Source organism: Lepisma saccharinum, chromosome 1, assembly GCF_977018435.1.
Source record: "Lepisma saccharinum chromosome 1, izLepSacc3.1, whole genome shotgun sequence".
NCBI classification, from domain to species: Eukaryota; Metazoa; Arthropoda; class Insecta; order Zygentoma; family Lepismatidae; genus Lepisma; species Lepisma saccharinum.
In genome coordinates this window covers 151072329-151088328 of record NC_139229.1, presented here as the reverse complement: position 1 = coordinate 151088328, position 16000 = coordinate 151072329, and the positions used below count along the sequence as shown (strand labels likewise).

General features: G+C 38.0%; 1 protein-coding gene across 3 annotated transcripts in view; it reads left to right on the top strand.

Annotated features, from left to right (window-relative positions):
- Positions 1 to 14830, top strand: part of LOC146002532 (regulator of G-protein signaling 9-binding protein-like) — a 138948-nt gene extending 124118 nt beyond the window's left edge. For all 3 annotated transcript variants that reach the window (XM_083140459.1, XM_083140451.1, XM_083140468.1), the window contains exons 4-7: positions 7975 to 8051; positions 10199 to 10397; positions 12400 to 12565; positions 13650 to 14830. In XM_083140459.1, the coding sequence (XP_082996585.1) occupies positions 7975 to 8051; positions 10199 to 10397; positions 12400 to 12565; positions 13650 to 13769 (562 nt within the window). In that variant the 3' untranslated portion in view covers positions 13770 to 14830. The remainder of the gene's footprint in view (positions 1 to 7974; positions 8052 to 10198; positions 10398 to 12399; positions 12566 to 13649) is intronic.
- Positions 14831 to 16000: the final 1170 nt, after the last annotated feature.

The window sequence follows — 16000 nt, the reverse complement described above, 5'->3', positions numbered from 1 at the left end:
AGGGATTGCTTTAACCCTATTAAAAGGTCGAAGGACTGCTTTAACCCTATTAAAAGTTCGAAGGATTGCTTTAACCCTATTAAAAGGTCGAAGGATTGCTTTAACCGTATTAAAAGGTCGAAGGATTGCTTTAACCCCATTAAAAGGTCGAACGATTGCTTTAACCCTATCAAAAGGTCGAAGGATTTCTTTAACCCTATTGAAAGGTCGAAGGATTGCTTTAACCCTATTGAAAGGTCGAACGATTGCTTTAACCCTATCAAAAGGTCGAGGGATTGCTTTAACCCTATTAAAGGTCGAAGGATTGCTTTAATCGTCTTAGAAGGTTGAGAGATTGCTTAGTCCTGTTTAAAAAGCTCGGAGGATTCTTTAACCTTGTTAAAATAGTAAAGTACTTTCTAAAATATTCCAAAATATTGCATAAATTGTTGTTTATTAAAATGAGAGAAATTAGGAGCAAGGGAATGAACAAAAGCATGAGAGAAAATAGGAGGAATTGAAGAAAAAACAACATTAGGAACCAAGAATTAGGGGTGGAAATAGTAGAAGGGGAGTAGAAAGAACAAGAACGTAAGAAAACAAGAATGAGAGAAATGAATAGAGGGAGATGAAGGAAAATGAGTAGGAAAACAATGATAAGTTGTAACAGAAACAGCAGAAACTGTATCTTTGTTTCGTTGTACGTCAGGATAACTTTGGAAACAGATGTTGAATGATATAGGAGGCAAGGAAATATAATACTAAGACAGGAAATAGAACCAGGGAAAAGAATGACTGAACAAGGGGAGCACTTCGTGAGAAAGAGAGAGAAAACGCACATGCAAATTTAAAACAATGACAGAGTATTGAAGTAAGAAAGTGAAAAACTCAATATGCTGACCAAGGCAGAAATTTATTTTATTATAAAACATAAACTAAACGTAACGTTTCAACCTTATAGTAAGGTCTACTTCAGACTCTGCACCAAGTACAAATGTAACAAGGTACAAAAACAGGGCATTATATATACACAAACATTACTCCCCTCCAGACTATTAGAAGCTTGTTCTGGAACATTCTAGCAGGTGACTTTCCCTTGTCAACTGTACTTTCACCTAAAAGGCTAAACATATTTTCTTCCATCCAGAATGTGGTTGGACTCTATATCTCACGCTCTTTTTCCTTCATTCTTCTTCCTTCTTCTCTCCTCTTTCTCTCTTGTCCTTTCCACTCTTTCTAACACCTTCTTCCATTCCTTGTTTATCTTCAGTCCCTCATTCCAGTTCATTGTGTTTTCTTCACCCTTATTCTCTATTTCCTTGGCCTCCTTCCATTTTCTCACTAGTATTCTCTTCTCCCTTCCTATCTGCTTATCCTCATCCCACTCTATGGTATGTCCTGTTTCTCTCGTGTGTTTAAATATTGCATTTCTCTCTCTCTCTTAAGTCGTACATCATCCCTATGTTGTTTCAACCTGTCTTTCAGTCTCTTTTTCGTTTCTCCTATGTACACACTCTGACATTCTTTACATTTCACTTCGTAGATAATCCCTTCCTCTTCCTCTTCTCTGTTTTCCTTTTTCTTGTTTGCATTCTTCGCTATTCCTAAAATGCTTCTCCCTCCCTTCCTGTAAGTTTTAATGCCCGCTTTTCTAAGCACTTTGCATATCTTTTCTGTGGTCTTCCCCATACTCCTTATTCCAAACCTCCTCTCTTCCTCTTTTTCTTTCTCTTCCAATTCTCCCCTGCCACTTTCCTTCCTTCTTCTGTTTATGTCCAGTCTATTCTCCTTCTCATAGCCAAGAAAACGAGCAAAACAGAGAGAAAGAATTTGCATAAAGAGAAAGAGAAAATCACAGAAAGAAATAAAACAAGATAGAGAGGAATTAGTGACAAAGAACAGAATGAGAATACAAATATTTTTTTAATAAGCACATAACGAAATTATCACGATATTTGTAACTAAGAAGGCAAAGACGTTTTCATTGTTAAAAATAATAAGTGCCAAATTTGTTCCGTGCCTCCTGCGACACCAAGTACATCCCCTGCTCATGTTTCCAACACCTGTATACCTTATCTTCAAACAAACCTCGAAAACAAGGAGAAAATGGGTTTCTTGGATGAGCAGAAATGAGATTTCACCTTGCCTCTGATTGTGTCGGAAACTCTATTTAAGAGCGAGTAATTCGCTGCGTTCTTCATAGAGACCTCATCATTTCTGCGATTTCAATCTCATGCAAATTGCTCCAGCTAGAGGCGCTCTCTGCTCCCAGCGTTTCAATTTCAACGGCCCGAGTAGTCACAGGATCAATTGAACCTAAAGGATTTTCTCGGTTTGAAAGCTTCACCTCGCAGGATAAGGAGCTCATGTGGAATCATCGTCTTATGCGCTCCTTTAACGAGATCAGAATGATGTCGAAAGGAGATACGATATATATGTGGAAATTGCGTAATATATTAGCAAAATAATACATCTTCGCTCGCGAGATGGCATACTTTCTTTGGTAGGGAAATATTATCGCAATAGCTTAGATGTGAATCGGAAATTTACAAGGATATATGAGAGCAATTGTGGTATTTTACATTTTTTTTGTCTGTGGATGAAATTGCTCTTCATTCACCCTCCTCGACTCCTGTTTACCTTCTTCACTATCTCTCGTATTTCCATTTCTTTCTTAAAGAAATAGAAACTTGATTTTTCATCGTTTTTTGCTTTCCCTCTCATCTCATTTTCTTTTTCTTTCCCTTCCTTTCCCATTGACTCGCTTTTCCTTTCTATCTCCTTTGCATTTCTTCCTTTTCCTTTGTATATTTTTCCTTAGCCTCTCTCTCTTTTTTCCTTGTCCTTTCTTTTGACTCTCATATTCTGTCTTCCCTTGTAATTTGCCTTTATTTTCCTTTTCCTTTCTTTCCTCTATTTTTACTTTCATCTCGTTTCCTTTCTGTCTCTTTCCGTTGCCTATCTTTTACTTTCCTTCTCTAACTTTTTTCTCCCTCCTTAGCTCCCTTACTTTATCCTTTCTCTCCTTTTTACTTATCTATATGTCTCTGGTGTCTCTTCCTGTCTCTATCTTTCTTTTTCTCTCAATTTCTTTCACTCCCACATCAACTCCATGTTTTTACTTCCATATCTGGCCATCGTTCCCCCTTTTTTTTATTTCCCTCTATCTCCCACGCGCGCTATCACGTTTTCCCTCCCTCTATCCCCAACTCTCATTTACTCCCTCTCACTTATGAGTGGGTTAAAGGAGAGGACGGAGATGTAAAAAAAAATAACTGCAAATTTTCAATAAACATAAGAGCATTTTGACATAACGGGCTAGCATAAATGATGTGATCGATTTGAAACACCGTTTAATGGTATCCAAGTGCACAAATGTGGTGCGGATGGAAGGATAAACTCAAGAAATTCTTGTTGGTCTACTTGCATCCACGCTGCCAGGATCAGCAATTACCCTCAGATATGTGAAACAAACAAACACTCTACTGGTATGCAGTGATGGTAACTGGAGGGAAATTGTCCTTAAAGCAATTTCAAGCGCCGTAACCGAATTGCGCACACTTTAGATCCAGAATTGCGCACAAATTTCACTGACCTGTTTTGCGCACAGATTTTGATCCAATGTTGCCACTGAAGCGAAATTAGGTTAGGTTAGGTTAGGTTAAACACAACAGAAGTGAGAACGGCTTGAGAACATTTTCCATCTGACAACATCGCCTCATTTTTTTGTGCGCAATCCTGTGCACTGTGACAGCTTGTCAACGGCTTATCAGATACCACTAATAAAACCGGAAAAGTGTGCGCAATCCAGCTGTATTCTGTATTCTGTATTCTTAGCACTGATTAAGGTCAGGCTAGAAATGTACCCTGCGCCAGTAAAATCATTGTAGAGAATCCCACTCCTTTTGTGCAACCGCAATGATATTCAATATTCCGAAAAATTACATCGGTTCAGAATTCCTCGTAAACGCACGGCCATGAAATTACGCGGGTGGCAGAAGTTCACGCTGTTGCCATGTCAGCAAACAAGCCAGTGTGTTCGAAGGTTTAAGAGAATAAAATATCTCGTTGTAGAGTTAATTTTTGTATGTAATTCAAGTTATACAAACTGACAATATTTGCTCGAGAGGTCAGGGATAACAACCGGAGAGAGGTCGATCTTGACGCTCCAACTTGGTAACGCAGCTCGGTTGACGTTGCCACACATTGCACGGGAACCAGCGACTTTTGTCCCTCTCTCGCTTTGCTTTTCCCATATGTTGCACCAGCGCAATCTGCCCAGCCGCCTATTTTCGTGGCAGTGCGTTTAGAATCATTATTTCCTTCGTGTGTCTGCTGCTGTTATCTAGGCATCCGCAATAATTTTGTGGTTACATAAGCCTATTTTCGGTCAGAGAGATGTAGACAACAGCGAAGAGATACTGGAATACTCTAGAAGTAATTTTAAGCAGATGTAATTTTACAGAATTTGGATTATCATTGCGGTTTTTTTGAAGGGAGAGGAATTCTCGAAAATGATTTTACTGGCCAGAGGCCCAGGGTGGACATGAGAGGCATGAGGAATGCACCTGAAAGAGAATATTCTCGAGAAGGACGTTGGCAGGAGATTGAAAAGCGCGATCGGGGTATAGAGAAAGGGTTCTGGCGGTGCAGGCGATTGAACCCACGCTGTTAGCGTCTCCTGCCGTGTTTGCCTTCATCAGAATTGGATTCCCATCGCGTGTGATCGATTGAGGTTTCTCGGCGGGAAAGATGCTGGAGAAAAGAGATGAGAAGAGCTCTGGAATTCTTCTGTTCGGGCAGTGTTGCCAGGACAAATTTTAAAAATCTAACACAAGCTTCTAGCGAATATCTTGCAGGAAAAAAATCGTGTGTGCTTTTCAGTTCGAGCGAAAATTCCCGATGATAATTATCATGGTGGCTCAGTCGGTAACGCGTCTGACTACCATGCTCAAGGTCCCGGGTTCGATCCCCGGCCGGTTCAAATCCGGGAACTTTTCTAACGATGGAAGCGGCCCCGGCGCCCACCCAGCGTCGAATAACATGGGTACCTGGGGGAAACCCTGGGGGGTAAAGGCGGTCAGGGGCGTGATGCTGATCACATCACCCCCACTCACGACCGGGATCAAGAAAGTGTGGGGGGCCTCACCCATGGCGCAGTGGTAGCGTCATTGCCTTGTAATCAAGGGGTCCCGGGTTCGATACCCGTTGGAGGCACAAGTGGTTCGGATCCCACTATAAACTGTAGGTCCAGTCCCGATTAGCCTTACTGTGCATAAAGTGGACTTAAAACACCAAATCAAACCAAAGAAAGTGTGGGGCGTTACCACCACACCCCCTATACGCCTTCATGGCGTGGTGCTATGCACAGGGGGGCACTTTACCTTTTTGTTTTACCTTTTTAATTATCATGGTGGTTTAGTAAGCGCCGACTTTGAAGGGGCCAGTGTCTACTTCAAAGTACCTCCAGGAGAGCAGTTTCTACCCCCAAATAACTCCAGGGAAGCAGTTTCTAAATCGCAAAGTAACTCCAGAGCAGCAGTTCTATCCCCAAGTAACTCCAAGGGAGCAGTTTCTACTTTGCAAAGTAACTCCAGTAACTCCAGGGGAACAGGTTCTACTTTCCAAAGTAACTCCAGGGAAGCAGTTTCTACCTCGCAAAGTAACTCCAGGGGAGCAGTTCTATCCACAAGTAACTCCAGGGAAGCAGTTTCTACATCGCAAAGTAACTCCAGAGCAGCAGTTCTATTCCCAAGTAACTCCAGGGGAGCACTTTCTCCTTTTCAAAGTAACTGCAAGGGAGCAATTCTATCCTCAAGTAACTTCAGGGGAGCAGGCTCTACTTTCCAAAGTAACTCCAGGGGAGCAGTTCTATCCCCAAGTAACTCCAGGGAAGCAGTTTCTGCCTCGAAAAGTAACTCCAGGGGAGCAGTTTATACCCACAAGTAACTCCAGGAGGCTGTTTATATCCCCAAGTAACTGCAAGGGGGAGTAGTTTCTACTCACAAGTAACTCCGGGGGAGCATTTTCTACCCTCAAGTAATTCCAGGAGGCAGTTACTAACTCTCAGTAACTCTAGGAGGCAGTTTCTACCTCCAAGATATCTCAAGGAGAGGAGTTTCTCCCACTGAGTAAGACAGTGCAGCAGTTTCTAACCAACAAGTAATTCCAGGGGCAGTCTTTACAACCAAGTAACTCCTGGGGTGTAGTTTCTACCCCCAAAGTAACTCCAGAGGGGTAGAGTACCTTCTTGACACCTCAATATTTACTCTTAGTTAATCATTTATATTATACATGGATAGAGAGATGGTAAGTTCTTTTCTTTATTGTAAATCATTAATTTGTTTAATAGATAATCTCAGTGAGGTTACTGTTGCAAAAGTAGCTTAGGAGGCGATACCAAGTAAAGGAACGAGTAAAAAATAGGATATTTTTCTCTAGAAAATATATTTCTTAAGTATATAATCTCAATGATGATGTACTTTTAGATTTAAGAAGTTAATTCGAATAGGATAATGCAGGAGGGAGAATTCTCATCAAGGAAAAACGGAAACAAAGCAAATATTATTTTAGAAAGATTAATTTTAAGTAAGTTTTATTATTGTTATTACTTTTAAAATGTTTACGAGTGGATCTTATTTAATTGACAGCCATATTTTGTCAACATTATGTGTACATAACATGTTCACAGAATATAATAATAATAATAATAATAATAATAATTTTACATCATCTGTACCATTGTAATATACATTTTGCAGTACTACTTTTTTTGAAAAGGGGTATTTTGCTAATCAAAGATTACGTCCTAGAAGTCGTCTTGGTAAATGACGGATGAATCTAGAGTTATCATTCATGCCTGTGATAAAACCTAAAAAGTGGAAATGCACTACATTTTACTATCATCAACTTAGTTTAATACGTGCATATGAAAGCTATAAGTGTAGAAATGAAAATCGTAAATATTGAATTATGTAAGTTGTGGAAGAATATATACATATGCATAACAGCAGTCGTTTGGTCATGGCTATATTGTAGAATTTGATAATTTAAATTTCGTAAGTTCGAGTTTTCATCGTATTTATCCAATCAGAAATTGACACACACACTGTCAACCAGCGAGTACACTCACCACGCATCCATAAAGACAATAATTATTCAGTCATTTAATTAATTTCAAGCCGAAATATGCACTTTAGACCTGATACGTAGGAGTAGGGCTGAACCGGTACCGATGCATCAGTATCTGCAGCAATTTAATCACCGATACCACCCGATATTATTTCCGGAGTATCAGTCCCTCGCGGAGTCCACAAAAATGCCTCTTTTGCGGTATCCAAACACCGGTATCCTGCAAATCATTAAAATTCAGTATTTTCGCAACAGCATTGTGAGCAGATTTTGTATTTAAATGATTCTGTCATGTGAAATTATAAATAGTTTGAAGCAAGTGTTTTATATTGATACAATACAGTTCCAATTAAAAATTTATAAATATTCTGTACTACTTTGAATTGTTACAATTTTGAAGCATCGGTGCCAGTATCAGTAAGAATCGGTAAGGTTTTTGGCAGTGGTGTCCTATCTTGGATGGATTATTGATTTTGTCTTTTTATTCTTATATGTCTCTAGGATAATTATGAGGATGAAATAGATGAATCGTAAACCCAATGCAATATCAACGCCTTAGGATTCGAACATAGAGCCTCTGGCTTCCTAGAGCTCAACAACTCCATCCAAGAAATATTCTCGCTTCCCTCTTCCTTTCATTATACGAGAATGTCAGTAATTTTGCCGCAATTACATAATGGTAACTTTTTGGACACCTTGTAGTTTTGAAAGACACCTTAAAGTTCTCTCGTTTGACTGTTTGTGTCAGCCATAAATGTCTGTTTGGTCAACAGAATCAATATTTACAAAAATTGTACATGAAATTACGTTTATTTATTAGAATAATTTCAATCTTTTCATGTGATTTCATCCCTTCTCTTACAGCCAGAAGCTAAGCGACGGTGAGCGACAGGAACTAGAGAAGATATACTACCTCTACTATTGCTGTGTTTGCGTTCTAGGTGAGATATAATTTGCTTACTGTAATTCGTCACTAAAACTATGGGAAGGTATGAATTATGAAATCTCGTATAAAAAAATAAAGTTCTTTTAAAAATGTTCACAATCTGCAGTAATATACCTAAGTTACTTTAGACTAAAGTTATATTTAGGAACTTTGCTTTGAGTGTAATTATTATAATTTAATTATTATTAATAATCATGATATAGCATGTTCGAGTAGCAAACCATGCAATGGAAATTAACTGCTGTGCATATTAGATAATTTTACGTGACTTATATATCGGTTAATTGCAAAGCTGATATTTATCATACAGTGAGGTAGAGTAATGAAGGGCGTACAAGATCAATATTCAAAACCAACAGAATGTTAGAAATAGCTAAACATGTTAATCTGAAAACGAGAGAACGAATATATTCTTGAAAAATAATTGTAAGATCTTTCTCTTTTAAAAACGAGAGCTATCTTTATGTGTATTAGTAAATTTGTCCATATACAGTGGAACCTTGATAATACGAACTTGAGGGGGAAAGAAAGAAATCGAGGTATCAAGAATTTCGACTTACCAAGGTTCGAGTTATTGAGGGCCAATATCGCCGACTTCGAGTTATAGAGGTCTAAGGTTTACTGACCCTTCTGAACGTCAGCACTCCGTATTCCTATAACGTATGTCGCATAATTTTAAGTTAATAACCCTCTTTGTACTTAGCTCTGTTTTTAAGAATTGTCGATAAAGTATTTGGTGGAATTTTAAACTCTTTCACAATTTCACTCTTTTTCTTAATGCCTTCGTCAACCGCTTTTAAAAGCATCCGCTTCTCTTCAACACTCAATGTCTTACAACTTCGTTTCACCTGAAACTTTTATGTACGTTACATATGTGTCAACACTTCTACAACGCACACTAAGCACATTAACAATGATGGTTACATACACGGAAGGGTGTGGGAGTTCAAGTCCCGACACGATTGTCGATCACCTGACATTGTACGCACCCTACACTTCGACTTATTGAGGTCCGTGCGACTAAAACTTCGAGTTATATAAGGTGATTAGAATTTAACTTCGACTCGTAGAGGTTTTTCATCGTCTACCTTCGAGTTATTTAGCTCGAACGGTATCCCATAAACTGTACAAAAATTCGTCTTATCAAAGTTTTATTCGAGTTGTTGAGGTAAAATTATTATTGAGTTATGTACAATTCAAGGGGATTACAAAAAATTCGAATTATCAAGGAATTCGAGATGTTGAGGTTCGAGTTATTAAGGTCCCACTGTATGTGATATACGTGCAAATATTTCTAGCGATGAAAAGTAGCAAAATTGGAGGGAGATTTAATGCAAACACATACAGAAATTCTAATATTTGTACACTATTTCTAGTCCTACTTGTTTCGCTTCGATTCCCCCCCCCCACCCCCCGGGAGTTATGGTTTGTGGAGGTCTCTCCCCACACGTTCAGCATCCTCACGAGAGAAAGAAGATGGTAAACATAAACCATTGTGAAGTTGTCTAGACCTATTTTATTTTCCAACCCCGTCACTAAGTAACAATTACGGTTCACAACCTACAAATATGGATCTTCGTTTGACAAAAATTCCGCGTGGAAGTTTGGAATCTCCAATTTCATTCTATTATTTATTCGGCCAATAAATTGGATAGATTTTGAGAACTAACGACAGTATTATCATAAAAAATTAGAACTAACGAAAATCAACCGCTATGAATAGTTTTCGGTTTTAAATTTAAAATTGGTTCGGATAGTGTGAAATTTTCCCGATCCACTCACTTACTTCCTAAATAATTTCCATGTATTTACGGCACTAACGAAATGTTTGCTAGAACTATCGAGAACTAACGAAAACTAAAGACGTGACTAGTGTTGCGGGTGAGCAATGAAAATTAGTCGACTCAATTTCACAGGGGTACAGTAAAACATAATGAAGTCATATCGATCCATATACATAGACAAGCGACTATCGTTGCAAATACATGCCTTTAAATACCTCAACTAAACCAACTACCCAACGAATGAGCGATTTTGTAATCTTTAACGGCAACCTTTCCCTAAGCTAGTACCGCTTTCCACTCATAGATGGCGCTGGCGTCCAGCCGCAAGATTAATGCTAGTTACTCTTTTTCCCAACAGAGGGCGAGATGCGACGGACGCTAGGCTTGCAGCGTCTCTTTGCCCTGCACACGGCACCTACAGGGTTTATCAACACGGGACTCAACGATTTCGGCGGGACGGCCCACAAACCACCACCAATTATGCACCCGGAAGTACTCGATGTTCCTTTGGATGACAGATTGGCTCTGGAAAACGCTGAAGTTAGCCAGTTACAGAAGTAAGCTCAGGGCATAGTTGACATTCCCTTTCAATTTTTGAGGGCAGTGGTGTATTTCAGGTGGGAGGGAGAAGGCATCGTGCTTGAGACCCCCTTCAGATGTGTCTTGTATCCTACAAATATTAAAAGTATTATCAGTCATCACCTTTCCCTAATATACCATCCACAATTCAGTACAAAAATCAAATCGTAATATGTAAATGTAAAAATAGCAGATTTAAATGTACTAGACTAGACTAGACGGGGATGTGCATTCTACATATTAAATTGAACCCTTTAATACATTAATACATTCCTTGAAAATATATTTTTGGTTGCTTATATCGCTTATATTGTTGCAATAAACATTATTATATGTGATGTTTCCTTAGAACATTATAAGAATAATCTGAAGAATCTATTTCGAATCTCCTATGAAGCTCCTTGAAGAATATTATATTAAGCTAAGTACATTAAAATTGGAATACGTACTATTTGCTATTCCATATAATTTACCAAGAGCTGAATATGCTGATCAAGGCAGAATTTATTTTATTTTAAAACATAAACTAAACGTTACGTTTCAACCTTCTAGCAAGGTCTTCTTTAGACTACGTACCAAATACAAATGAAATAAGGTACAAAACAGGAAGATGTATGTATTTACACAAAAATCACTCTCCTCCAGAAAGAAAGTTGTTTATCTGGATCATTGCTTTCCAGGTGTTCCAGCAGGTGGCCTTCTCCTGTCAACTGTTGTTTCACCTGACAGGCTATGTAGATAAACATTTCCTTTCATCTGGAACGTGGTTGGACTTCTTATCTCACGCTCTTTTTCCTTATCCTTCTCCTCCTTCGCTCTTGTACTTTCCACTCTTTCTAACACCTTATTCCATTCTTTGTTTATCTTCAGTCCTCCATTCCAGTTCATTGTGTCTTCTTCCCCTTTCTTCTCTATTTCCTTGGCCCTCTTCCATTTTCTTACTAGTACTCGCTTCTCCCTTCCTATCTGCTTAGCCTCAACCCCCTCTATGTCATGTCCTGTTTCTCTCACGTGCTTAAATATCGCATTTCTCTCTCTCTTAAGTCGTACATCATCCCTATGTTCTTTCAACCTCCTTTTTGTTTCTCCTTTGTACACACCATGACATTCTTTACACGTCACTTCGTAGATAATCCCTTCCTCTTCTCTGTTTTCCTTATTCTTGTTTGTATTCTTCACTATTCTTAAGATGCTTCGTCCTCCCTTCCTGTTCAGTTTTAATGCCCGCTTTCCTAAACACTTTGCATATCTTTTCTGCGGTCTTCCCCATACTCCTTATGCCAAACCACCTCTCTTTTCCTTTCTCTTCCTTTTCATCTTTCTATTCCTCCAGATAAACAACTACCTAATAACCTTGTGTCTGGAGGGGAGTGATTTTTGTGTATCTTGTATATATCTTTCTGTTTTGTACCTTATTTCATTTGTATTTGGTACAGAGTCTGAAGAAGATCTTGCTAGAAGGTTGAAACGTAACGTTTAGTTTATGTTTTAAAATAAAATAAATTCTGACTTGGTCAGCATATTGAGTTTTTGGTTATCATAGAAACAAGGCTTAATGGTGTTATCCATAAAATTTAACGGAAAACTTAAGCTCTAGGTAAAAGAATCGAGATATAACAATCCTACTTTAATGATTCGCACTTGGCAACAATTGTGGAAGGTGCTAGTGTAATCGCAGTCTTCAGTCTTGAGTGAGACGCTTTTGAGAGAAGACATATCAAGCGAGTCTGGTGAGCAAATTGAAATTCGGGAGATAATGGGAAATGAATGACTTGATTAGTCAACGAAAAGTTATCATTGGCGATGAGAACTGGACGCTTACATATGACCAGAGTACAAAAATGGCAAGGTTGCCAGGCACAACTCACCGAAGCAGGGTTGCCAGCCACATCTGCATTTTTCAACTACAATTCTGAAACTTTTTGATTTCCCCTCGTATATGAGTGAATGATTTATTTTTAAAATGCCAATGTTTTTCAGGGAAATCACGGAATTGCGGGACGTAGTAGCGGAGTTGCAAAGTACGATAGACATGAAGACGTGGATAGTGGAGGAGTGTCCGCCTCCCGTAAGCAGCACAAGCGGAGACTCAGCTTCCGAAGAGAGCAAGTCAGAGTCGGCCTACTCTGATGTTGGTTCTTCTATGGTACGTTTTGTGTTTTCTCGAAACTTTATTCAGCAAACTGTAAGTAAGCTTATCAAAAGAAGTTTTAAAAGTCTATACTGGTCAGCATATCCTCTTATCTAAAACCCTTGCCTCGATGAAAGAAGCCCCTTGAGAAAGGATAAAGGTGCAAGGTTGTGAAGGTGTAAATGGACCTACACAGGACATACCAGCACATTAAAAAGTTGATTACTCTTAAGTACACTTAAACGAAACTAATACTTAAGTAGCTTTAAATTTGGTTACAACGAACATTTGGAGTTATCTGTTATATTTTAGTGCCTGAAACTGACTTTTTTCCTGTAACTGCAAGGGATCTAACAGTAAAGTTAATTTCTCGAACATTTTAAATGTAAGTTGCAAAAAGTTACTCTGAGAGGAAGAGATAAATTTGACAAGTCTGTTTTCGTTTGTGATTCTCTGGGTGCTGAAGTGATGGAATTTTTCTGGAAGGAGCCTCGAACTAGACACGTGGCCTAAAAAATGATTTCCTCGCTTTGTTCGATTGTTAAACCTTCATTAGTGCCATTAGATATTGAAGACAGACGCTTTTTCTTTAAAATTTGTGATCATGATAAAATTTCAAATTACTTCGGAAATTGTTGATTGAAGTGGGTATTTTAAAATCCATTCTAAACTGCAAGAATAACCCTATTAGGATACTATAAACCTTTTTTCGAGCAGGCCTCATCTCCAGGAAGCTATCAACTCGGGGCAAACCCCGGCACCTAACGATCTGTTGGGTGAGATGAGTCAAGGCAAGGATACTATAAGCCCTTTCCTGCTGCCTTAAAAATAGGCAATAGTTAGGCTGGATAGTTCGATGAACTAACCGATCTCCATGGGTTAATGGAAAAATTAATTACAGAATAAAGTTAATACAAATGCTAGTTTCTAAAATTAAGATATATTAAAGCACAGATAACATCAGATATTTTGACAATCATGCTAAATAATTATAACACTTAAATTTATCTATCATATTTTTCGTAAAAACAGCTTTATACTCATGATTTCTGTCTCCTGTATTGAATGCTAATTGTAACTTTTACTATGCTGCCCTCAGGTGGAAGATTCCGGAATGACTCTACAACAGCGTAGGTGCCTATGCTGGGTGGTGATGGGTCTAGTTTGCATTTTCATCCTGGCTGTCGTTCTAGCCGTTTCGATAGCTCTAGTTTTCTAGCTGGACGATTAACCGCCAACAGCAACTGCGAGCTTCCAAAATGGCGGTTAAAGAATTCAAGATGGCTGCAAGGCCAAAGTGCTCAAGGACCTCAACAATAACGTGAATGAAACGCACAAAGAAACCACATTTCTCCTCCATTTTAAATGCCAAGGATTGTTGAGTTTAAAACAAAGTAATAACGTGAGCCCGTGACTTTATTCTGAGACAAAAACATTTTCCTAGTGTCTTGATCATGTGGGCTGATTTTAATCCGAAATGAACTCGTTGATCTTCACTTGTTTCTTTTTCTATTTTGTTCGTGTTCAGAGAACAATAAGTGACACTTGTTCAAGAAGATTGTTGAGTTAGTGTGTTGAAGATGTGTTTGTTGAATAGGAACGTTGACGAACTGTTGAGAGTTACTGTATGAAGTTTTGTCGTAGGTTTATGAGAAATGTACTTGGTTAATGATTATTAATGGTTGCCACAGTTCGTAAACACAGACGTAGAATTCAAACCTGGAGTAAACTAGATTTATTCGATATTTTGGTTGAAATATAAATTTACTTACGACTGGCAACACTGCTGTCACTGAATATGAAAAATAACCACATAATGGATTTACAAAATTTAATATACAATACTTGTCATAGGAAGTACCGTTGTTTATATACAGGGTGTCAGTCATGGGCGTATCCAGCGGGGAGCAAGAGGTTCTATTCTAAATAAAACATTTCCCTACTTGGGAAGGTGTTTTTTGCCCTTCCTAAGAAAGAAACCTGTTGTTTGTTCCCTGGAAAAAAGATTTCTTTGCTTCCTCCTGTAAAATAGTCTGGGTGTGCCCATAGTGTCAGTACAGTATCGATAAACTATCACATGTTCAGGACATCAAGGTAAACAAGCTATCATGGTTGCCAGTGCAACATATTTTAAGGTGGAGAGGTGATATCCTGCGAATTTACCCTGCCGACATCTTTACTGGCAACTAAAAAGTAAGTGTCAGTGGCAACCATAAAGGTGTCGCGTGGTTTCACACATAATGGGAAAACGCCATTTCGAGGGCTTGTAACGTGGAAACGAGACCTTAACAAGCAGGGAAAAAGTTGTTTACCTTGATATGCTCTGGACACTATTCAAGTTCGTCGATGTTTTACATCAACAGCCTGTATACATTGCAAAGAAATCTATAGATACGTACATCTCAGAACAGGCAAGATGGAGAATGCATTGTTTGCCAGGCTTCCAAGTATTTTTGTATGGATATATATCTCGTGTATATATATATATATAAGTTACACAAACATCTCCTTGCATAATAATCTGACAAAAAATATTTTCTAGCAAGAAAACATAACGTTAAAATTTATAAACAAAAATATCTAAGCATATTCTTACGTTACACACGGTACGAATACACGAAAATCTTGAAATTTACAATTCATCATTCAGGATAATTTTAAATATATATAAAATACTTTTCTACGTCCAAATTTGCGAACTGAATGACCTTAAGAAAGAGGCAAGTTGTCAGAAATGTTATGGTAAACTAGAAGGTGCATCGAAAATCGAAAACTTTAGTTAATTTGGCAATAGATTTAGAATTATGACTTTATTCCTAGTACAACCACACACACATACAAGTGTAATGATGCGATATATCTGGGATGATCGAAAGCATATTTTACAATGACGAGACTTGATACATGTTTTTGGAGTCATACAAGGAATTATTAAAAGTTCGTACACTTTTTCTCCTTTGCATTTTTCATAAGCTTATTGAATTTTCGCTTTCAAGTGTTATATTGTTAAAGATTTCAAATGGCCATATTTGTAAGAAAGTGGCAAATCTTTCTTTATTAAGTAATATTATTTACTTACTTAACTAGTTGCGAAGCTACTGGTTAACAACCTTTTCTGAAATTTGTCATTTCACAGACATTTTTATCAGTAGATTTTAAACTCTGAAGTGTAAAAATATGTCTATATTGTCATTTCTTTCAAGTCACATACATGTGATGAGTTAAAGTTTCGTACACGTATACTAATTACGATATTGTACTTTCAATTTCAGATCAAACATTTCCACCAACTAGTTTCAATTCTCGATGCACTTTACGAAAACCATTTGATATATTGACTTCAGAACAGATGATGAAGTTAAATTTCTACAACAGACCCAAATTTGTTTAAGAAATATTGCTAAAAAGAACAACACTCTTGTGTACTTAAGTAAGTATGTATTTATTATT